Below are 24,367 nucleotides of genomic sequence, written 5' to 3'. Positions count from 1 at the left end.
AAAGTATCTGTTACAATTCCTCCATTATTTCATAAAGTGTATCCCCCCACTCAGTCCTTCTTCTTTCCTTCTTTGTTGTTAAAAGTGAGCAGTTGTGTAAAGAATGCTTTGTGTAGTGGCTGCTGTCTGTCAGGTGTTGAGGTGGTGAGTCATGCTGCAGTTGTTTTTCCTACCATGTTACATGGTATCTTAATGAGAACTCTCACCCGTAACATCTGTCAAGGCAGATTCTTGGAGGATCTTTCCTTTGCTCTAGGCATTGAGATAATGAGCAGCAGCCCAAGCTCTTACTCCATTGACTCTGGACCATTTGCCCTCTTTTGCATCCTCCTCCCAGCCTCTGATCTTTATAAGTTCTCCAGCACTGAGAAGTCAGCCTGCTCCACGTGGGAGCTTCCACGTGGGCCTCTCCACATGGGAGCTTCTACGTGGGCCTCTTCATGTGGGCCTCTCTACGTGGGCACTAATGACAGGATAAACCCGATGATCTTTTGTAGTGGGGGTTGGCCTGTGCTATGTCGAATGCTCAGCAGCATTCTTGTAGTCTGCCCACTAGATGCCAATTGTGGCAGCCCTAAATGCTTCCAGACATGATGTGTGGGAGGGAAACTGTATATTGGGGAGGCAAAATTACCCCCCCATAATTTAGAACCTGAAGTTTTAGAATCTTCCTTTACTATAGTATTTGGAGGTAATCTACATTATCACACGTCCCTAATAGGTGCCAATGTATGGCATACAAGAAAGCTTGATGCTTCTTTAAGTTGAGGAGTTGAGGATGGGGCAAAAATGCCCTGTTAAGGAACAGTGCCCAAGGCAGAATTAATCAGAAAGCACATACCAAAAATAATTTAGCTGCCTTTTTTTTTCTCCACCAAAGAAAAATATTTAGTCCCTCTGTCAGTTAAATTAGAAACAGGCCCCACAGAACTTGGTTTCATGAGACTAATTCTCTACTAGCAATGTTATGGCAGAGGCAATGAGGGAAGGATAGAAGCAGACTTACAGGTAGGCAGGCCTGAAGAAGCGTGTAATATGACCCAGAAAGAAGGACACAAGGTGTGCTACCCAGAGAATAGACTAAAGAGGATCTCAGAAGATTTTGGATGTTTTTGAAATCATAACCTGCACATTAGCTTCTGGAAGTCTAGGTCAGAGTTCACCACTCATTGCACATCCTGCCTGAAAAGAGGCGCAGATTTACCGGCTTCCCCATATCTTCAGTTGTTCTGCTAAATGATCCTACAGAGAAGCCCAAGTAATGTTAGAGTAATGTGGCGATGCCAGTGCAAAATGCTCGTTCTAATGTGTTTTTGTTGTTGTTGTTGCTGTTGTTGCTTTTTGGGGTTTTTTGTTTTGTTTTGTTTTGTTTTTTAAAGAAAGAAAGTCAATGAAACATCTCCACCAATGGGGTCATGCAGGTGTCCCAGTGTGTGTCCAGTGACAAAAACCACTGTCATAGGTCATTGATTGTCAGAGTATGGCCCCAGCTGCATCAAGGTTACCTGGAATCCTATTAGAAGTGCAAATTCTCCATCCACCTTGCTCCCTCCAGGGAAAGCCTTAGCAATCTTCAGTGAATCTTACACACATTGAAGCTTGAGGAACACTATTTTAGGCCCCAGAGACGTGGAGACACCAGTCGGGTCCCAAGAATCTGGGTTATCTTACAGCACATTTTATTACCATTATTCCATAGTCACTGCTGGAGTCTTCAGAGTTCAGTGGCCTCAGGAGACTCCTCGCTTACCCAGAGGAGGATGCCTGGGAGATGTAAGTTTCCACTGAGAACCTTTATAGGTTTAATTGCTAATGCGTAGGTGGCAGCTGATACTGAGTTGTCCCGCCCACTCAGTTTAGCTAAGCTTTCAACCTCTCTCTCAATATTCTTAATTAATGATCTGCAGCTTCTGAAGCTGGTTCATCAGGGGTCTCTTGTCTCAGCAGGTCTCCCCTTTGAGCATTCCTTGAAGAGGGTGTTATTCCCAGCAGTCAATTAGAAAAGAAAAGTAGAGGTGGCTCTCTAGAAGTCCTGTGACCAATTAGCTACCTCCCTTCTTCCTCTTTGTAGTTCTCTAAAAATGGGCCACAGGAGGAAAGCTTGAGTTCTGACCAACAGCCCTGGCCGTGTTTGTCTAACACACGTTTGTCTCGTTTGGATTTCAGTTTCCTGCCTTAGGCAGGAATTGATTGAAAATTCCCTTTGAACTCTTGATCCTTTTGTGGGAAGTAGTTACAGGATTGTTTCCCTAGCTGGGAGAAGTTGAACTGAGAGCGAGGAACCTCAGCACCAAGCGTGAAAGGTCATTCCCACCAACACCAAGGGACGCTTAAACAAGGGGCTGTAGCCATTTTAAGAATCACACTTGAATTCATTTATTTTTTTATTTTATTTTATAAAGTAGGGCCCATGTGAAAGATGAATGAGAGCCTAATCTTCTTAATCCTCTATTTCTAAGTAATATTTTTTTATTGCTTATCTTCTGTTTACAAGGAAAATACCTTTAAAACTTTCATGGGATCTATCACCTTCCTTGGTAAAGTTCGTAGAAATTTCCCAGGTTAGTCCCTCTCATTCCCTCACAGGCAGTGCTGAGGAGTGTTCTGGAATTCCCTGTGGCATGGGAATCCCCTTGTATCACTGGGCACTTCCTATTACTGTGTCCTGATTCTGTTTGCGCTTTGTGGCTTCAGTCTCTTACTAAAATAATGTAACCAGGCAGTTTGAGCAAGGAGTAGCTTTGGGATGTAATTACACTGTCCACTAGTTTGCCAGTAGCTATATGCAAAATTTGAAGTTAATGAATAATTGCTGATTAACCAATCTCATTTGTCCTTACTTGACAAGTGACTCACAATAATACAGATAAAGAACACCCCCATTATCATAAAAATCCATTAGACTGTGCTGTTCAGTTTTTTTGTATTTTTTTTCCTCACTGGCTGAGTTACTGGTGAGAATGTTGTCATTTGTTAACTCCTCTCAATTTATAACTACTTTAAATGAGTAGTTACTATTTGTTAACACTTCATGTCCTACATTGTCATCTTGGCAAGAGTAAGTGTTACTAGTCCCCATTTTACAGATAAGGGGATTGAAATTCAAAAAGGCTTAGGAACTTACACACACAGAGCACATGCTTTCAAAGTTAAAATTCCCCTTACAAATACATTCTCTGATTTTTGAGGTCAGTAAGCTCACATTTTTAGGGACACACTTTAGAAACATAAAAGGCAGTAACCTCTGTTCCTTGATGCTTGAAGTGGCTGCTATGAACACAGCAGGCAATCAGTTGCTCCTCCTCTGTGTGGTTTTAATATCTTCTCAGAGAAAAAGACTTGTATTCTGCAGTGGCAGTGTGGTGATTTATTCAGTCATCCAGTCTTATGGGTTTGATGTCAGTAGAGTTTAATCTTCTGGGTTGGATGGTGAGATCACTTCCTGTGACAGCTCACTTCCTGTCTGTAAAGCCCTTCTGGTATACAAGTCTTCCTCACATAGGTCATATAGTTGTCTCCTCATGTTTGTTCTGCTTTGCCTCGTTCTCTATCCATAAGGCCAGGAACAACTCAAAAAGTACTCATCTACCTTTAAAAGCCTTGTTAACATTATTTTATTCTATTTTCTTGGTTTGAAAGTTATTTTTCTTTTCTTAATCCTTCTCTCTCTTTGAAAATGCATAATAATTAAGCACTAAACACATAAAGCCTGAGCCATCAGGCCAGCTACTCTGGCTATTAATGCTAAAGTAGCCTAATAGGAAATGAATATCTTTGGTGTCCGCAGCATTATACTACCACTGGTAACCTGACTCTTGACTAAGAATACTGCTGTGCTGGACCTCTTAGATTTTTAGGGCCAAATATTTGTTCTTAACATAAGGCAAAGTTATATCTTTATAAAAAACACTAGTTAGATTGGTCTCATCCTTTCAAGTGTCGTGGATACTATTTTAAGATTCTCCATTCCATACGATCTAGTTTTGCTGCCTGGAATATTCACCTATCCATTTCTATTTCACGTTGTTCACATATTTTGTGAGCATGTTCATTTCACTGTATTGGTATTTTCCACCATATTGACAAAACCTGAAGAAGAAAAAAAGGAGAGCAATCTTGGAACCTAAGAAAAATTTCTTCCCATCTCCTGCAAGACGTGGAAGTATCAGCCTGTTCTGGTGGCCTTTGTTGTTTACTGATTGAATCCATCCAATTATTCCATTGTTCTGGTTTTTGTTTGTTTCTTTTAATGAACTGAGAACTGGTCGCATAATCTTAGATTCATTTTGTCAGTATATTTTGAGCTCCTACCCTCAGCCATATCCTTTAAAATATAGAATGCCAGGACTTTTTAGCAGATTTGATGTGGAATATGAGGGAAAAGTCCAAAGTTTTGGCCTGAATAGTTGGAAGGTGAGAGTTGCCATTTGCCAAGCCAGCTCAACTAAACCTGGCGGGAGCACATTCCTGGGGGGACAGGATAGTTTTAAGTCTATTAAATTGTTTGTTCAATACCTAAGTGGAAACACAGGATCATCAGTTGGCAACTGGATGCATGTATCTGGCGTGGTTGGAGGTCTAATCAATTGGGGGAAAAAAAAAAAAGATGCCATCCATCCGTTTGTGGACTGCCCAGTATCTGAAACTTGAGATGTGAGATATATGATGCTAAGATAGAGTCAAAGATTGGATCGTCAAGTCTTCCCTACCTACAAAGTCAGTTTGATGGGGACAGGAACCAAGAAAACGGGCTACTGATGTCCCATACATCAAGGGGAGGACAGCGTGAGTGAACTACTTTGTTATATGGCACTAAGAGGTAAAAATAACAGAATAACCATTGCACTTGGCAATGAGGACCACTGGCCATTGGTAATAGATGCTGTTCTAGTGATATATTATGGAGGACATAGGAAACTGTCCAACTCTTTACTAGCAATTTCTGTGAATGTGTGCTTTCACCTCACTTTCTACAAGTCATGGCAGTTCAGGAACCCTTCAAGGAAGAAAATGAGGTTTGATTTTAATAACAGGGATTTTCTTCTTGATTGCCCCTCATAATCTGCTAAGAATTAAGAGATGAAAAGCCTTGTTGACCTTTGAATACATTAATTGCCATACCACTTGTCAGTTCTGAATGCAGTGCTACTACCAGTGCCCAACACACTATGGTGCTCACCCTCGGTCCCCACCCTGTGTCTAGAGCAGACTCCCATAAGCCTGGGGACCCACGCTCATTAAAGAACTCAAGCAGTGTTGTATCATCTTACTGGCTGGAGTTTATCCCACTTTCTTTCCATTTCTGCACTTTCCTTCCCAGTCCTTGCTAGTTGCCAGTATGATCCATCTATCACCATCTTTATTGTCCTACTTCAGAGGATGATATTATGGTGGGTTGGTTTCATGTTAGTGTCAAAAGCTGGAAGTGAACCAGAAGTGACTTTTTAAGATGATTAACAAGGCATTATTTCATCTGTGGTTCTCATCCCTGGCTCCACATCACAGTTGACCTCCAGAGAAGTCTTTTTTGTTGTTCTTTTTAAAGACAAAAATTTGTACTAACTAAAGGAGCTATTTGTGGTGTCTAAAGGAATTTTGGAATTGGGTATTCTAGTGAGCTCCACCTTCTATTGCATTATATGGTGAGACTCTGCCAGTGACTGTGAGCAATCCTCTACAGTTCATACGGACCTACATCAGCGTCTCTTATACTACAGCAGTCATGAGAATCATCTTAAAACGTGGAGTCTTACACCCATCCTGACAATGTGCATGAGATCACATACTTGCAACTCTAACTAGCTACAGAAAATGCTGGTACTTTGAGAACCAGTGGTCAAGACTGGACACTGTGGTGATAAGTAACCCTCAGGTTATAAACATAGAGAACTTTCCCCAGAAGAGTAACCAAAAGGAAGAGTATGTCAAGGACAAAAATGGGCATGGCACTTGCCTCTTTGGGGCCTCTCCAGCTCTGGTGACCCTGCAGAGGTACAACCCTCTCATATGCACTGTGTATGGGGAGTCTTTACTCTAAGGCTGTGTCTCGGTTTGCAGCCATACAATTAGATGCTGTTTTTGTCTGTACAGGTAATGCATAGCATTGTCTTTGGTCTGACAACTCTGGTGCACGTGTGTGTGTGTGTGTGTGTGTGTGTGTGTGTGTGTGTGTGTGTATACACACACCTGTATAAAGTAGTATTTTCCCAGAATTACTAACCCAGAAAAAAATTAAATGACAAGTTGATTGGGTTAAGTGCTATCCACAACTTTATTTGGCAAATTTTTAGTTACTTTAAAGTAGAAGAAAAGAACACTGTTGTGGGAATATTCTTTAAATTATTTTGTATTTAACCAATGAAACTCTGAGGAGGGGGAGAGGGAGGGAAGGAGGGAGGGAGGGAGAATTTACAGGTATTGATACTCCTATTGTTTTCCAAATTCCTCTAAATCATTTAAAATCCTCAAATTCTTGATTAAAGATTACTTGGTCCCACCCAAGGGTACAGGAAAGTTATGCCACAACCCTTTCACCTTCATTATCACTCACAATTCGCCCTCTAAGACTACCTTACTCTTAAAACTACCTCTCAGTCTAGGTATTGGTCACTAGGGGAATATTAGAGGATTTTTCTTTGACTCATAATAATATTTTATAAATTCCTCCAGCTTAAGTTAACCTGATTTTTAGTGTGTCATCAGGAATATAAAAGAATGTTTTCAAATGCATACACATGCACTTATACATACATACATACGTACATAAACTCACAGTACACACACACAACTTTATACACATGCACAAACCACGTGTACACATACACACATACACCCAGACACTTATATACACATAAACACATCTGCATATACACACAAACAAATATGCTGACATAACACAGTTATAAAGAGAGAGGGGAGGGGGACAGAGAGAAGGGGAGGGGGTGTTAAAAATGTTACAGGTATTGATACTCCTATTGTTTTCCAAACACTACTTCAGGGTACATAAGCATCATTGGTCCCAATCATGTCTCAGACCTGCTTGCATGTTGCTAACTCTGGATAGTGCCTGCTCTGCATAGAGCCCTTTAGAGACTTTCAGGAGTCCACAATACTTTCTAGTGAGTTACCTTTTCTCTTATGTTCTCTGTTGGAAAAGTACGGAAGAGCAGCATTTATATTTTTCACTTTGCCATCTGGCATGATTATAAGCCAGCAGCCTACTCTTCTAAGAGTAAAGTTGCAAAAGGATTCTGACCATTTATTAGACCTTAGTAGGGATAGGTAAATACTTTTATACTACATATATGCAAATGTTTTTTTTAACTAATAATTTAGAGTCTAACTAAAATGCCCTGAAATTTGAAGTAAGTACCATCTTTGGAGGAGAAGAAAGGCCGGGGCAGTGGCGTGGTAACATCACCTGTCCTACACCTAGCAATGAGAAGTGATGGTTCCCATGTTTCTTGTCCTGAGGAGAACTGCAGAGCATTTCTTCTGAGAATAGCAACGAGCTCCTAATTATGGCTGAGGAAGAAGGGAGGCTGTGCTCCTGCTGTGCTCAGAAGCCTATTTTGTTCACCTCTCTTTACTCCTGGGAGAAAGACACAGAGCTTTGAGAGCAGAGAACTCTAGAAACTCCTGATTAGTGGAGATGATCCAAGCTCCTGCTAGGGAGAAACAGGACCTGCTGGCTGCCCAGGAGAACCACTGCCTGCCGAGCATGGAATCTTCCAGAAGCCTAGGAAAGTTCTCTCTTACATTGCCAGTGTAAGAACTGATCTTTTTTTTTTCCCCCCCCCCAAAGAAAGAAGAATCTAATCAGTCTATAATCAAGCTTAGGCTGGGTTGTGAGAAAACTCCAGATGGAACCTTGTGTTTCATTAGGCTCTTCATTGACTTAGATGGCAAAGGAAGAGCTTGATTCTGACCAGGTTCTCGTACAGGTAGACCTCCTTTTATTATGACTGCAGGATATACAATACAATATTAGCAGTGCTTGTGGCCATTAGAAATCACAGCTCTTTGTGTGTTATAGCTATTGAAGATTAATTTTAAAGATTAATATTAATTTAACAGTAAGATTAATATTAAAGCATCTGTGCAAATACCAGGACCCGTATCCTCACTGTCTTCCAGGCCTCTGCTGCTCTGGCTTCTCGCTCAACCCAACTCTTGCCTTGGTCTTCACTCATTCTCAACCCGGTGCCTGCTTATCCTACTTCTCCTTTCTGGGAAGATGACCCGTCTTCACTCTAATCCCAATACAAATAACATTGCTGGGTAACATGAGGAAGACAGAGGCCCACAAGGTTACTCTTCCCAGGTTTCCTGATTCCAATACAGTGCTGAAGAGAAGCCACTTAGCATCCTACTGAAGAATGCAAGGAGTCCAAAGCAAACAAGAAAGCAACTATCTGAAAATGGCAGACGTGTTCTTTACTCTCTTCAGTTTGCTGGTGTCACTGGCTCCATCAGTTTGTGATATGAGTCAATGCCTGGAAAACATGCGTACATTATTACTACATCACAGATTTGAGGTTGCTTTTTAAGATTTTAAGAAATGAACTTCAATAGAGTCATGTTTTTTTTTATCCCATATATTACAATTTTTGTATTTAAAAAGCATTCTGGGCATATTTTATCAGATTCTCAATTTGCTGAACAAAGAATTATGGCACATAAAAAGTTAATATCCCCCAACTAAGATCTTGTAGTTGTGGCATATGACCTCCACCTGGTGGCAGCATACTCCTTAAGGGCTAGGTTTATAATTAGCAATTGAGAAGAAATTCTAAGCATAACAATATACTTGAGTATGGTCTTCAAACTTTATTTATTTTTTTTTTTACTACATCCCACAAAAAGAAATCAACCTGTCATTATAACTCATACACAGACTTATATTTCACACAGACTTACCATGTGACACACTGATATTTTTTATGGCTTTCTAATATTCTCTTTGATCTCTTTAATTAAAATAAAATTCTGGTCAGGTTGTGGTGGTGCATGCTTCTAATCTCAGTACTTGGGAAACAGGCAGACAAATCTCAGTGACTTTGAGGCCAGCCTTGTATACAGAGTTAGTTCTAGGCCAGCTCAGGATACACATAGAAACCCTTCCTTGGAAAATCAAATCATTATCATCCCTTCCTTAGAAAATCATCATCACCACCACCATCACCACCACCACCACCACCACCACCACCACAACAACAACAACAACAACAACAAGAGCAATAAAATAAAAGTTTGGATGCATCAAACTGAATTGCAGTCAGGTAGCCACAATCTACTGGCCTTATAGTACACCATATTGTATACACATGGTTTCAGATATCACGCTTGCCTATTTATTAGTGACAAATAATTTAGAAATGGTAAGAAGAGCTGCTTTTTTCCCCCATTTTTTTCTTCTTTATTAATTTATTCTTGTTACATCTCAATGGTTATCCCATCCCTTGTATCCTCCCATTCTTCCCTCCCTCCCATTTTCCCCTTATTCCCCTCCCCTATGACTGTTCCTGAGGGGGATTTCCTCCCCCTGTATATGTTCATAGGATATCAAGTCTCTTCTTGGTAGCCTGCTATCCTTCCTCTGAGTGCCACCAGGTCTCCCCCTCCAGGGAACATGGTCAAAGGTGAGGCACGCTGCTTTTAAGTGTACAACCCAGGGCCCCTTCTAGGACCCAGCATCTTCCTTTCACATTTGGCTTCTTCATATACCACTCGTGCTGCCCTGGCACTCTGATCACACGTGGAGCTTACTGTTGTGGAATCTGTTATGGAGCCATACAATAGACAATGGGGTCTGGCCTATTTTGGTCAATCTGCTTTTAAGATGAGTCCATGTTGGTGAATACTATTCTGCTGTGTGACTAGAATACCACTAGTTTATTCTCATGGTGATGGTCCACAAGTCTGTCTTCAGTTTGGGTTAGTGTGAACAGAGCTCTGTTCCTCAAGTAAACTTGTAGGAACCTCGTTAGCCAAATGGCCTCCTTGGCCTAGGCAGTAAACACAAGACTAGTTATAGAAAACTGGCAAATCATTTGCCCAAGTGCTTGAACCTGGCTCCATTCCCACTAGTGTGCATTGGGGGCCTCCATCTCCTTCCTACCATTTGCTGTGGTGTTAGTTTTTGTACTTTAAATCCTCCGATCCATTCTGTGGCTGTGGCTGTGGCTGTGGCTGTGGCTGTGGCTGTGGCTGTGGCTGTGGCTGTTGAATAGGAACAGAGTTTGCATGGTGGACAGTGATGTTGAATACCTTTTAATGTACAGTCATCCATTTTTCACATTTGCATTACATATTTAAGCTTACATTAACATATCTATTTGTCTGTATTTTGGATACCCGTCATTCTTGTCAGACATGTATATTTACAAATGTGTTTTATCCGGTCTGTGGCACACATACCATTTCATTGATGGTATTGCTGATGAGCAGAGATATCTTTTTTTTTTTATTAATTTATTCTTGTTACATCTCAATGGTTATCCCATCCCTTGTATCCTCCCATTCTTCCCTCCCTCCCATTTTCCCCTTATTCCCCTCCCCTATGACTGTTCCTGAGGGGGATTACCTCCCCCTGTATAGAGCAGAAATATCTTGATGTCCAGTTTAAGCAACAATTTTTCCTTAAATGTTTTGTATTTTCTAGATCATGCGTATGAAATCTTTTTTTGCCCTGGTGATGAGAATAATAGTTTTTGGTTTTCATGTTGTTTGTAATCTATCTCAAATTAAATTTTGTGTCTTGTAATAAAGTAAACACTAGTTGAGTTTTAGTTTCTTGTGTTATGTCTGATGTTCTATCACCATTTGTCAAATCTGCTTTCACCATGTTTTCACAGAAGTTTAAAAAGGAAATTAAAGACCTCCTTAGTTAGAGGTGTATAAAAATGGCTTTCGTACAGGTCTGTCGACTGAATCTCTGGGTCTCTTGGGCACCCCCAACCGATAATCTTGGTTGCCAAGTCTAAAGTTTTTGTTTACTGTTGTCTTGGGAATATTAGAAATGACTGGTGTGGTGTGAAGATTTGTACAACTACAGCCTCTGTGTGTGTGCGCACATGCACACACTATGCTTACACACTCCCATCCATATGCTCCTGTAGGCTTCTCTGCATCATGGACTCCTGCAGGCTCCCCTGCATGCATCTCTGCATTTCTTCCTACAGAGGCCAGAGGTCAACATCAGACGACTTCTTCCATTGATCTCCACCTTATTTTTGGAGACAGAGTCTCTTATTGAACCTGGAGCTTGCCATTTTAGTTTGACAGACTGGCCAGTATGCTTGTGGAATCTGTGTGTCTCTGCCCTCCCAGTACTGGGATTTGAGGTGCATACCAGTACAGTTACTCAAGCTTGCACAGCAGGCACAGCACCCACTCAACCATGTCGCTAGCCTGCTTACAGCTGCAACCCCTGTGCCTGCTGTCCAGTGCAGAGACATTAGCTACATGAGGCTATCGAATTCACTTCAGATAAAATTAAAACGTCAGGTTTTAAGTCACAATAGGTATAACCTGAGTACCCAGTTGCTTATATCATTGTGCCACACAGACATAATATTTTCATTTTTTCCTCTTAAAATAGGAAAGAAGGCCTTGAAAATTCAGAGCATGTTTGAATAAAACTTTCTTTAGGTTTGATAACTAGTATCCAACATCTACTCCCTTTTCTCTCTGCCTCTGTCTTGTTTGTCTGGGTATTTATTGCTATCCCAAGCTCTTTGGTCCAGGTAATTACTAATCAAAAAGGCAGCGGCTTATAAGGATTCTTTACTACTGAGAACGGATGTCCCTGGTTCTGCATAGACTTGTTCTTTCTGAAGCCTACCTGGTACTGCCCTGTTCAGCTTCTCCTCACGTTTGGCAGCCATCCAGCTGCAATGGCGATATCTGTGGTTTAAAGAGAATCATTTTGTCATTTCTATCCTAATTAAGCCTGTATTGCTTCTTAGCATTTCCACTATAAATATGAACTTGTGAACACTAGTAGCCTTGCTGAGATTCCATTCCATGGTGATTTTGTTACCATTCTCTTTTGTGTGGAGCACATGAGGTCCTCTGTAGTTGTCTGCTGGGCATGACCTGCACAGACACATTCTGCCATTAATAAACATTCACCCCTTCTCTTTCAGTGTGGGAATTTTGCAGTCCTGGTGGATCTTCACGTATTGCCACAAGGTTCAAGCAAAGACTCCAGTTGGTTTTCTGAACAGAAGAAAGAGGTACAATAGCACACTTTGCTCTGGAAACAGTATTTCTTGTGATGTCTGCTAGAAGAAATGTCAGCAGTTCTCTTCTCGGCTTTTGTTTTCATTAGTGGTTTTGTTTTTTTTAAGTTGAGTGATAGTAAACTTTTTACTGAAACGCAGGATTATGCTGGGTGACAAGCATTCATGTGTGCCCACCGCTGCCCTTCGATGGTCCATGTGCTCATCTGTTGTTGATCTGGTTGGTTGTTTTGTGTGTATACATATGGTGTTAGGGATGAAATCTAGGGCCTTTACATGTTTGGTAGGTACCTTATGTCCTCTGCCCAGGCTCTATTATTTAAACCAAAAAAAAAATCTAATCCCCTTTACTTTGGGGAAAAATTTGTTCCTTATAATAAAAAGGGAAGCTTAGGAAGCCAAACTGTTCCAAGTGAGCAGGGATTATGATCTGAGTGATGAGAAGGACGGCGGCACCTGGAGCAGGTGTGGAGTTCATACTCCGCTGAGCTCCACATCTGTATTAATCCTCACTTTCATCTTCGCCTCTTTTCATTGTCAGGAGCCTTTGACAAGTGCAGAGGAGCTCCAGTCTTCCTCCTCCCATGTTGGCCAGGAAAGCAGATGGTTCTTATGGTTGTGTAGTTGACTTTGAACAACACAGGCTTGCAATATATAAGTCTGCTGATCCATGAAATTTTAGGAGATTTTGGAGGGTGGGGCGAGGAGACTGTCAGGTGAACGTCATTGCCTAGAAGTATTGAAATGTTTAAGAAAAACATAATTATTTTACTGTTGACTACCACAATTTACTACAGTTCATTAAGAGATTCTGTAAGCCTCTGTTGGCTTTAGAGTGAGCTCAGCTGCAAGGGTCTGCCTAAAACTGGACGAGTGGCCAATGCCAAATGAGCAGTTTGTCTCTCTACTAAGTTTCATGCAAGAGTAAAGAATTATCTCTTACAGTTGTTATTTAACTATGTAAATCTAACATAGAAAATGTGTCATGGCTGTTTTTTTTTTTCCATTAGTAAAGTTTTCCAGCAATAGTTAGCTATTGCAGAGCTAGAGAGGTGGCTTGTCCCCAGAGGACCTGAGTTAAGTTCCTAGCACCCATTCAGAGTTCACAACTGCCTATAACTCTAGCTCTAGAGGTGTCAAGCCCCCCTTTGGCCACGTCATTCATGACTCACACATGTGACAAACATACACACACACACACACACACACACACACACACACACACAGACACAGACACACACACACACACACACACACACACACGCACATCAAAGTCAAAAATCTTAAAAACTAACAATCAAGAGACAGGAGCCTATTGTTAAGTCACAGTAGAGTCACCAGTTATCCTTGGATTTCCAACTGTGCTCCTACCCCGTGGCTTTCAAGGATTGATTCTATGGTATTTGACCTCCCTAGGAGCTTCAGTCTCCTCTGTCTTCAAGTTAAAGAGTTTGACCAGATAAGGCTGGGTCTCCTGTGGTTTCAGTACCCTCTCTGTGAGCTCCTGTGGTGGAGAGTCATTGTTTATTTCCTTCTGTAGTGAGGTAAGGACCTGTTCAAAAGTTTTGAAGCAGGCCAGTTGTATGTCTGCAAGTATAAAGGTGTTTGCTGCCCAGCACTGACTCCTCAGGAACTACAAGGCGGAAGGAGAGAACTAGCTCCTGCAAGATGTCCTCTGCCTGCCACGTGTACACCATGGCATGCACATGCCCACACAAGGATACACATACACGGCACAAGTAAATGAGTGCATGTCATTTTAAAACTTTCTTTCAAAGCATATTGTTTTCTCATTTCCTTCATAGTGTTTCTCTGCTGCCGTTACTTTTAGAGAAGTAAGTAAAAGTAAGTTGTATTAAGCAGTAATGTTGAATGGCAATAAACTAGTAATGGTAGAGGGAAAATGATATTTGTGATCATTTGTTCATTTCACTAAAACTAAACTACCCACCCATAAGTCACTTACAAAAATACATTTTCAGTCAAATGGTTATACCACCAGCACTTTATGGTCATTATTGTGCAAGGATAGCCAGTGACCCAATGGTGAGAAGAAGACAGGAGGTTTTGATAGGATTATTTATCATTAAGGAGACTGATTATGGACTGACCTCTTGAGGACTTTATATTTAGCAGGTCAGGACCTTTCCCCACCGTTTACTTTCTTATAATCTCAAATTGTAGCTCACTTACACTTGTTTATATGATTCAGATTAGTGCATTCATTCCACCAAAGTGCCCAATATTTAACAGTAGCATCCGATAGGATCTAAAATACACCATTCCAGACCTAACATTTCTATGTTCTTTCACAGATTAAAAACTTCAGCTGTAAAGCTTTAAGTTGGTATTTAGGCAATTTTGATGAAGAAATGGCTGATATGGAATGTTCTAGAGTCAGGATGATGTGAATCACCTCCCCTACAAAGCATGAGGCTAGATTTCTTGTCAAGGTACCATATGCAACTATGTTGTTCCAACTAGCACCTGCGCCAGAGCAGTGGGGCATGACTCAGCAGAGGTGCATGACGGGACCTGCAGAGAGGTCCTTCCGTGGGCACTGCAGGAGGCCTGCTTACTCTAACAAGCTGAATTTTTCTCTCAAAGCAAAGTTGATGGTTTTAAGGTGTTCCTTCCAAATATATGTTCAGTGATAGTGGAGTCAGGCTGAAATCATTTATACGCATGCCCTCAACAGGAGAGCTGAGGAAAGGTGGTAACTTTACATTTGCTCAGCCAATGCTCCCTTTTTAAAAGATCTTTAGCTTGGCGTGGTGGCGCATGCCTTTAATCCCAGCACTCAGGGGGCAGAAGCAGGTGAATCACTGTGAGTTCCAAGTCCAGCCTGGTCTACAAAGTGAGTCTAGGACAGCCAAGGCTACACGGAGAAACCTTATCTCAAAAAAGAAAAACAAACAAACAAACAAAACAAAAAAATTTTTTTTTCTCCATCATCTCATGATTGGGGCTTCATAAACAACCAATTTGATTGCATTTCAGCAGTCACTTTGTATGAAAAGAGGACTGGACTAATACATTAAATATATGGTCCATTTGAATCCAGCGCAAGTAGTCTTTGGACTCAAGCAAGCTGAAAATATCTCATTTGTAAACTTGAAGAAGGAAACACAAGCCGTTGTTAGCATAGAGAAGCTGTGCCTGACTCCCGCTCACTCATGGATCTTTACTCTGTCCACTCATCTATTTCTCAGATGTTTCTGGCTGTTTTCTTCTCTGGCATTGCTCTAGGTCTGAAGAGGATGCTTACCAGGCCTGGCACAATCAGTTTTTAGGTATCTCTTCCACTCTGCACATTGCCTGTCTTTAATTCCTGAAACCTGATTCCCCGGAGGAACGCCTGTGCTATAGTGAGAGACTTCATGTGTATGCACTCTATTTTTGTCATACTATTTTTAGTTCTAGCCTTATAGGGTATTTATGGCCAAATTTTAGCAGTCCTTGTTGCCTTGTGTGTCTTCCACATATTTTCTAGCTCAGTCATAGTTGAACCCTGCATGTGAAGCAAAAATTATTTAATTGCTAGAACAACAGTGTGAGGCAAGGCTGCCTTTGTGTTGTGTGAACAGTGCCAACACATTTAGCTACAAATGGATACCTTTATATTCCACAAAGCAATGCATCTTTTAGTTGCAATAAAAAGCAAGAGAAAGGAGCCTGCCAGTTGTGTTGTATGTAGAAATGTCTATGGATGTGTTAAGTCAAAGGTCTTATATACTGTTTAAGAGTGTTTGCACTAAAGGAGCTCACTGTGTCTGCTCTTAAAACCAGCCTAAAACCTGGTTAGTCTAAAAGATCAACCTATGATGGCAAAGCAAGGTTTGAGGTGACCTGAAGAACTCTGAGTCTGCTGCTGAAGTATTGGAAATTAATCTAGGACTTACCACTCATTAGATGTCAGCACTATATGTAATTTCCTCTGATTTCCTATGGTAAATTGCATTTTCCTGGTAATACAGGACACGCTACAGAGCATCAATAGTCCCAATGTGGAGTTGGACTTCTGAGTTATTTTGAGTTGTCGTTCTTTACAGATATTACAAGTCAACTGATATCTCCAGAAATTTGTTATCATGGTATGCTGAAATTGAATTCAAGCCTGGTTCTGCTACCTTATACAATATTAATCTATACCAGAGACATGAGAAGTTATTTTTGTCATTAATGAGTGAAGAATCATAATGTGATTTTTAAAAAGAAATGGGGTTTATGGTATCATCACAAGAGTGGGAACATCATTATTACTGGCTCCCCCATTTGTCTATGTAACCTACCACTCTGACTCTCTTGTGTTTGGAATGCAAAGGCCAGAAACTAATGAATAAATTACAAAATATACAAAATAAATTTGACCCATGCTTGGAAATGGAAGTTTTCACTGTTTCTGGCTTTTCTTATACAAATAACATCTGGTAGCACTGTACCTGCAATCAGGGCAACAGTGCAGTGAGACAGTAGGGTCAGGGCTGTTGACAGCTGTGCCCTGTCCCCATGCCACCTGTACTGATAGTAGGAGCATTCCTACACCCTTTTTTGCCGCTATGAGTGCCCCCCCCAGACCCATGATGCAGCCCATGCAGACAGTGCTGTGTGACTTGTCTCTTAAAGCTACTTATCACAATGTGTTGGACTGAGACTAATATGAATACATTCTTCAAGTCATATCCTGCTTTTGAAGTAAACTTTTAAATCTTCCATTTGAAAGTGTGAAACTGAGGCAAAGAGAAAATGAAGTGAGCCAATATCAGGCACGGAGCCATTTTTGATAGTACAGTTAACGTGCAGTGCAGTCCAGAAGACTGTACAGTGTTCCTTTCAGCATATATGGCTAGGTTAAAAAGGTAACTGAATGTCAACATTTGCTTTTTCAATGTGTATAATCTTTTCTTCTTTGCACAGCATTGAACTAGAAATGTCTAATGTTTTCAATTTACTTTAGGAAGTTTGTTTGCTGTTAAAAGAAACCATTGATTCCAGAGTTAAGGACTACGTGGGCATTTATAAACAGCACAGGCCATCCAATGCAGAATTCACTAGATCCAGTCCCTTGTCCTTAAAAGGTAGGCAACAAGCACTGCAATTTTGGACAAAGAAAATAAAATTTCGGCTTTGTAGAGATTGCAATTATATTTGACTCTGTCATGTTAGCATAGTGATACATTAAAAAAATATGCTGTAATGAAGATACTGTGTCTGAGTAACAAAAATTCACCAAAAAGCCCTAAAGGGCTTTTAATGGTAGGCAAAATATATAAAAATAGCAAATAAAACATTCTTAAGGAAACTGTAAAATTTTAAAGGTCTCTTTTCTTTTTTTGACAAATTGTTTTACAAATGGATTTATATTAATACTGACATAATTTGATTCACTGTCTTAGCCTTTTTAGAATATTTTCCCGTATGTCACTCTATTTCAAATGTTCCCAAACAGGAGCAGGGTTATTCCCGGGGGGCGGGGGGGCAGTTGGTAGTGGGTGCAGAGAGTTTCAGTTAACATTGATGGCAAGGGGTGGGGTGCTGCTGGCCTGACGTGGGCAGAGAGGCCAGGGATAGCACCACATCCACTGGACACAGAATGACGCTTTCATTAAGGACCACTAAAGCCTGGAGGGCAGCAGCATTGACATTCTCCCTGTGATGGCGCAGAGGTGTCCTTGTCTTTGAGTTAGAGGCAAGGGAAGCTGATGGTCTGCTACATTAAATAGCTTGACTAAGTACATGGTCATCTAAAGACAGAGATTCTGACTGATTTAGTGTCTCTCCCTCATCAGGTCCCCATTGCTTCCTGAGGTGCTGTGGTTAAGGTGTAGGACATGCTAAGTGAAAACACTTGGGGGACAGTGGCCCAGCTCAAATCCAGACCTAGATCTTGAGGACTCTATGCCAGTGTTTTTCCTGTTCTCTCAGTCTTCTGCATTTTCTACTTTGTTTTATTTGTTTCTTACTTAAAATCAGCATTTCATAGCAGCTTGTGCTACAGATACAGTCAGTGCATGCTAATTACCAGACTACAGTTGGTAGATTCTTGTGGGCCAGTTATGCTAACAGAACATGTTTAGGAAAAATACTGAATTGAATGCTCCTGAAACCTGCCTTGATCTAGAGTACTCACTTTGTATAGATTTGATAAATAGACAAGTAGGTTTTTGTTACCCAGACTAAAAGGTTTAAGACAATGACATTTTTCAATTGGAACAATATTACTATCCAGTAGTTCTCAATCTGTGGGTCTTGACCCCCCCCCCATGGGGTTTGCATATCAGGTCTCCTGCATATCAGATACTTATTTACATTACACAAGTCATAACAGTAGCAAAATTACAGTTATAAAGTAGCAACGACATAATTTTATGGCTGGGGTCACCACAACATGGGGAACTGTATTTAAAGGATCACAGCGGGAAGGTTGAGAACCACTTCTCTAGAGGCTGCACTCTGATTCGCCACTCAGTGGTGTTTTAAATTCTGAGAGAAGCTATAGGTGTTTGCATCCATTATACCTCAGGAGGCCTGGATAATCTCAGGTTTCAGGAGGTGCAACAGGAAAGAGAATGAAGCAAGATTCTAAGACTCCTGTCTCTAGGCAGCTGTTACAGTGGGTGCTTTGATCAGTACTGATTCTCAGCCAACCCCACCCTGACTGCTGAGGGAGGAGCCTAAGTACTCAGTACCCAGCTACTCTCAAAGACATTTCTCCTCCCGAGATGACAAGAAGACATCCTCAGGTTTGTGGAAGAAAGGGGTTATTGATTTTATTTTTTTGTAATATATTTTATTAATTTATTTATATTACATCTCAATTGTTATCCCATCCCTTGTATCCTCCCATTCCTCCTCCCTCCCATTTTCCCCTTACTCCCCTTCCCTATGACTGTGACTGAGGGGGACCTCCTCCCCCCTGTATATGCTCATAGGGTATCAAGTCTCTTCTTGGTAGCCTGCTATCCTTCTTCTGAGTGCCACCAGGCCTCCCCATCCAGAGGACATGGTCAAATATGGGGCACCAGAGTTCATGTGAAAGTCAGTCCCCACTCTCTACCCAACTATGGAGAATGTCCTGTCCATCGGCTAGATCTGGGTAGGAGGAGTTCGAAGCTTACTGCCTATATTGTCCTTGGCTGGTGCCATAGTTTAAGCAGGACCTTTGGTCCCCGATCTGCCCATCATAATGTTCTTCTTATAAGTTACTAGGACCCTCTGGATCCTTCTATTTCCCCATTCTCCCTTGCTTCCCTCACCTAGAGTTCCAATAGGAAGTCTTCCCCTCTGTCCCACTTTCCTGGAATATACCCAGAAGATGCTCCAGCACACAACAAGAACATTTGCTCAACCATGTTCATAGCAGCCTTATTCGTAATAGCCAGAACATGGAAACAGCCTAAGTGTCCCTCAGTAGAAGAATAAATAAAGAAACTGTGGTACATTTACACTATGGAATGCTACTCAGCTATTAAAAACAAGGAATTCCCGAAATTTGTGGACAAATGAATGAAACTAGAAATGATCATAATGAGTGAGTTAACCCAGAAGCAGAAAGACTCAAATGGTATATACTCACTTATAATTGGGCACTAGCCCAAGGAACATGTAAGTCTTCACTTACCAGGTTTATTGATTGTAAACAGACAGGCTGATCTTAGTGTATACACAATTTCCCATGCCTGATATATTGCAAAAATAATTTCCTATATCACCATTTTGTTAGAAATTGTTCTAAAGTACAGATAAAATTACTATTTACAAACTTTCAAGTATATGCTTTTGGCATCATAGATAAGCTCACATTTTTCCCCCTCCTGACTCTGGTGATGGCTACTGACAAGTTCTCACATGGGTGTAGTCTACGATATTTGTCATTTCATTCTCTGGCTTATTTCTATTACAGTTATGTTGGCAGCATCCTTACAGTTGGCACTTATCAGAGTTTCATTTCTTTTGAAATCTTCCAGTGTATGTCACATTGCCTATTCATTCATCTATTGATGGATCATTTTCATGTTTTGGCTTCTATGAACAATATTGTTGTAGACACTAATCTATAAATTACTTTTTAAGATTTTTGCTCTTTTGAGTATACACTTAGAAATCTCTGGATCACAGGATAATTCTTTTGATTTTTTTTTTGAGGTACTAATATCTGTTTGCCACCATGACTACATCATTTTACATCCTTAACAGTACAAGAGTTCTATTTTCACTATATCTTTGTGAGCCCTTATTTTCTGATATTTTGATAATTACCATCTTAATATATGTGATTTGGTGTTTTGTTTGTTTGCCATTTCCCTAGTGATTGGTGATGCTGGCCATCTATTATATGCTCATTGGTTATTCACATACCTTTTTTGGAAAAACATCTGTATGTCTGGTCCATTTTTCACTGGGCTTTTGGAGGGGAGTGATTGTTGAAGGGCTTTATATATTATGTATATTAATTCCTTATTGATATGTAACTGACAAATAATCTCTCAAATTCTGTGGCTTGTCTTTTCACTTCCAGTGGTTTACCTTGGTATATAGGTGTTTTCGAATGAGCGAAATGAGTGTCGCTTTAGCCTTTGGTTGCTGATGCTTTGATGCTGTGCCTATGGGAAGCATTGCCAGGCCCTGATATCTGAAACTTTTTCTTTATTTTTCCTCTAAAAAAAGAAGTTCTGTGGAGTTTTAATAAATGATTTTACTTTGGAACTTGATCCCATTTGAGTTCGTTTTTATTCATGTTCATCAGTTTGCATGATGGATGTCCAGTTTTCTTAGTATCATTTGTAAAAAGACTAGTTTCCTCATTGCGTGGGCTTGATCATCTTAATAATAGTCATTTGACAATTGGAGTGATGGTTTATCTTTGAGCTCTCTATTCTGCTTTAGTTCTTTGTGTCTGTCACTGGTGCCAGTTCTGTAGCCTCTTGATATACTGTAGCTTTGTGGTAAGTTCTGAAATCAGAGAGCTTAAATCTTCTAATTTGTTACTCTTTTTCAAGGTTGCTTGCTTCGTACAAGTTCACATTGCTATTTTTGATGACTGTAAAGTATTCTATTCAACATCAGTGTTCTTAATTTATTGGTGGAATTTGGATTGCATCTGATACTGTTACTTCTTTTTTTTCTTTGTAGCTCTTTTAACTTTTTAAAATAGTTTATTGATTTATTTATATTACATCTCAATTGTTAGTCCATCCCTTGTATCCTCCCATTCCTCCCTCCCTCCTGCTTTCCCCCTACTCCCCTCCCCTGTGTATGTTAGTGAGGGGGACTTCCTCCCCCTGTATATGTTCATAGGGTATCAAGTCTCTTCTTGGTTTTTTCTGAGTGCCACCAGGCCTCTCCATCAAGGGGACATGGTCAAAAATGGGGCAGTGGGAGACTTCAACACCCCTCTTTCACTGAAGGATAGGTTTTTGAATCAGAAACTAAGCCGGGAAATAACTTCATTAACCAACATCATGAATCAAATGGATCTAACAGATATCTACAGAACTTTTCACCCAAACACAAAGGATTATGCCTTCTTCTCAGTACCCCATGGAACGTTCTCTAAAATTGATACTGTTACTTCCAAAGAAAAGTACAGTTTGCATTCTAATGATGCACATATTAGTTATTTTAGAGTCTGGCTTAATGTTTATAGTTTTGTAGACTTATAAGAGTTTTGTGTGTGTAGGTGTGTGTGTGTGTGTGTGTGTGTGTGTGTGTGTGTGTGTGTGTGTTTTACTGGGGCCACATTGACCGTGCAAGTGTTATACTAGTGGGCTACATGAGCTATAACTTTTTCTTTTTTCTTTTTCTTTTCTTTTATTGAAAATGGTCTCCTTAAGTTGTCCAGAGTCCAGGCTAGCCCCAAACTTGAGAACCTCTTGCTTCAGTCTCCCAAATACTAGAATTACAGTCATGCACCACACTCAGCCTATAAGAGCTCTTTAAAGTTTTGTGTGTGTGTGTGTGTGTGTGTGTGTGTGTGTGAGAGAGAGAGAGAGAGAGAGAGAGAGAGAGAGAGAGAGAGAGAGAGAGAATGTGTGGGTACACACATATGTGTGCAAACATGCATAGAGACATGTGTTGTGCACATGCATGTGGAGGCACAAGGTTGAAATCAGGAATAATCACTGACCACTCCTCTACCTTATTTACAGTGGCAGCTGAACCCCAAACTTGTTGATATGACTAGTCTCACTCTAAGCATCCCGTCTCCACCTCCCCCGGGAGGAATCACAGGCAGGTAGCTGTGCCCACTGACATTTGCATGGGTTGTAGGGATCAAAACCCCAGTGCTCATGCTTGTACAGCAAGTGCCTTGAGCCCCGAGCCACGCCCTAGTCTCCTGCAAAGGATTTTTTATTGTCATCTGTTGTTGCTTTTATCTAGCTGCATCACAACAAATCATGCCCTGCTTACTTGTGCAGCCTCTTACTGTGCTTAGTCAAGTGAGATGACAGTGTGACCAGAGGAAGCTAGGGCAGTGCTAATAGAATATTTTATTGACCCTTGGAAAAAATGCTGGGATTAATTATAGATATGTCTCATGAAAGTAAATTTTGCAGGAAAACTCCATATTTTCTCTTCCCTCATTTTAACAACCTTTGGTATCTGTTGAGGTTTATACGATGGCCAGTCCTTTCCCTTTTAGCCATCAGCCAGTCTGTGTTCTCCTCTCGCCTGGGCAGCTGTGGCAGGTACCCTACAGCTTCCTTTCATATAGACAGTGTGTCACCTTCTGTCCATATGATACTTAGGCCATCCCAGAAAAATCACAGGTCTGATCTTGTGCAGCTCTGTAGCAAGCCGTTCAGGATATCCTCAGGCTCATCAAGATAAAAGCCAAGACCCTGGGGACCCACCTGCCCTTTTGTACTTCCTTTTCCTTCTTACTTAAGTGCCATTGACTTAATTCCTTTCTTCTAGGGTTCCATTCTTCAGAAGCCTTTGCTCCAATCGGAACCAAGTCTCCCCGCTCTGTGTTATTTTTGCTCTCTAGTCACAGTCCACCCAGGTCAGTCACTCGCCTGTAGACGACAAGTACCCTGAACTTACCCTGCTACCATTTCACAATATCTACCTCTCCAAGATGGTGCGCCTTCCACAAACCAGCGTTTCCCTGTACAGTCTCTCTGTTGTCTCTCCAGCATGCAGGGCAGTTCATGACCTGCAAAATACATCAATATATATGTGTATAGGTGATTGGCTCCATTAATGCCTTCATCTTTCCTTTTCTGTTAAGGTTAAGGGTTGCTGTAACTTACCTGGCCTTCTTTATTTCCTGCAAAGCTACTTTGTTTCTACCTGTGTCTTTAGTTTTAATAGCTTTTCCATTGTCTGACAAACAAGTCCTAACTCAAATTTTATTTTTGTGTCAGTTTCTTCATTTCCCCTTTCCGCTGATCAGGTTACTTGGCATGTATAAGTATCTTTACTGTGCTGTAGTCTATGTAACTACCTTCCTCCCTCCCTCTGAGGGGCTTTGGCACCCCCTAGAACCTCCTGCAGATTACCACGCTGGGGAGAACTGTCTTCTGAGTGCTTGCTCTCCTCACACAGTTCCTAAGATATAAGTGCTTCACTCCTCTCTCTTCCACTGGATCATTTTCCTCAGTTGACAGGTTCGCCATGGGCCAGTTTCTTTTTTCCATTTTTCAGATCCATATCAGGGTAACATGCCTCAGCATGACACATGGCACGTAAACTAAATATGTAGTTCTGGGTAAGCTGAATTCTCCAAGCTTATAGCTTTGCTCATGCTTTGAGTGTTCTTTATAAAAACTGCATAAGCTCCTCCGAGGCCGTTTCCTTAATCTAATTGAAAAGAACACAGGCTATTAACCAAGTAGGTGAGCAGCACCTTTGAAACTCACCTGAAAAGCCCTCTCAGTAGAGTCAGTATAAGTTAGCGATGTGAGGAAGTTTACAAAGAGATGTCACAGCCAACGCCCACCAGCTTCACCTCAGCAATTTCTTCTAGTTTTGCCCAGAATTGAGTCTTGCCAGCATCTTCAATTTTTGCCAGACTATGTGTTCACTGAACTACACATTTACAGGTTGAGTTTATATTCAGTTGTCTTTCCTCCCTCCCTCTCTTTTCCTTCTTTCCTTCCATTTTTTCTCTTCTCTTT

At 40.9% G+C, this 24,367-nt stretch overlaps 1 protein-coding gene across 5 annotated transcripts in view; it reads left to right on the top strand.

The window, feature by feature from the left end:
- The window catches only part of SLX4IP (SLX4 interacting protein), a 166,411-nt gene that overhangs the window by 92,063 nt on the left and 49,981 nt on the right, over positions 1 to 24,367 (top strand). For 3 of the 5 annotated variants that reach the window (XM_084777607.1, XM_084777609.1, XM_084777608.1), the window contains 2 exons: positions 12,150 to 12,239; positions 17,203 to 17,323. In XM_084777607.1, the coding sequence (XP_084633733.1) occupies positions 12,150 to 12,239; positions 17,203 to 17,323 (211 nt within the window). The remainder of the gene's footprint in view (positions 1 to 12,149; positions 12,240 to 17,202; positions 17,324 to 24,367) is intronic. The other 2 variants (XM_084777610.1, XM_084777611.1) reach the window with 1 other exon arrangement.

This window comes from Acomys minous, assembly GCF_964271855.1.
Source record: "Acomys minous genome assembly, chromosome: 3".
NCBI classification, from domain to species: Eukaryota; Metazoa; Chordata; class Mammalia; order Rodentia; family Muridae; genus Acomys; species Acomys minous.
The sequence above is the reverse complement of the archived record's forward strand: the minus strand, read 5'-3'. Positions and strand labels throughout refer to the sequence as shown.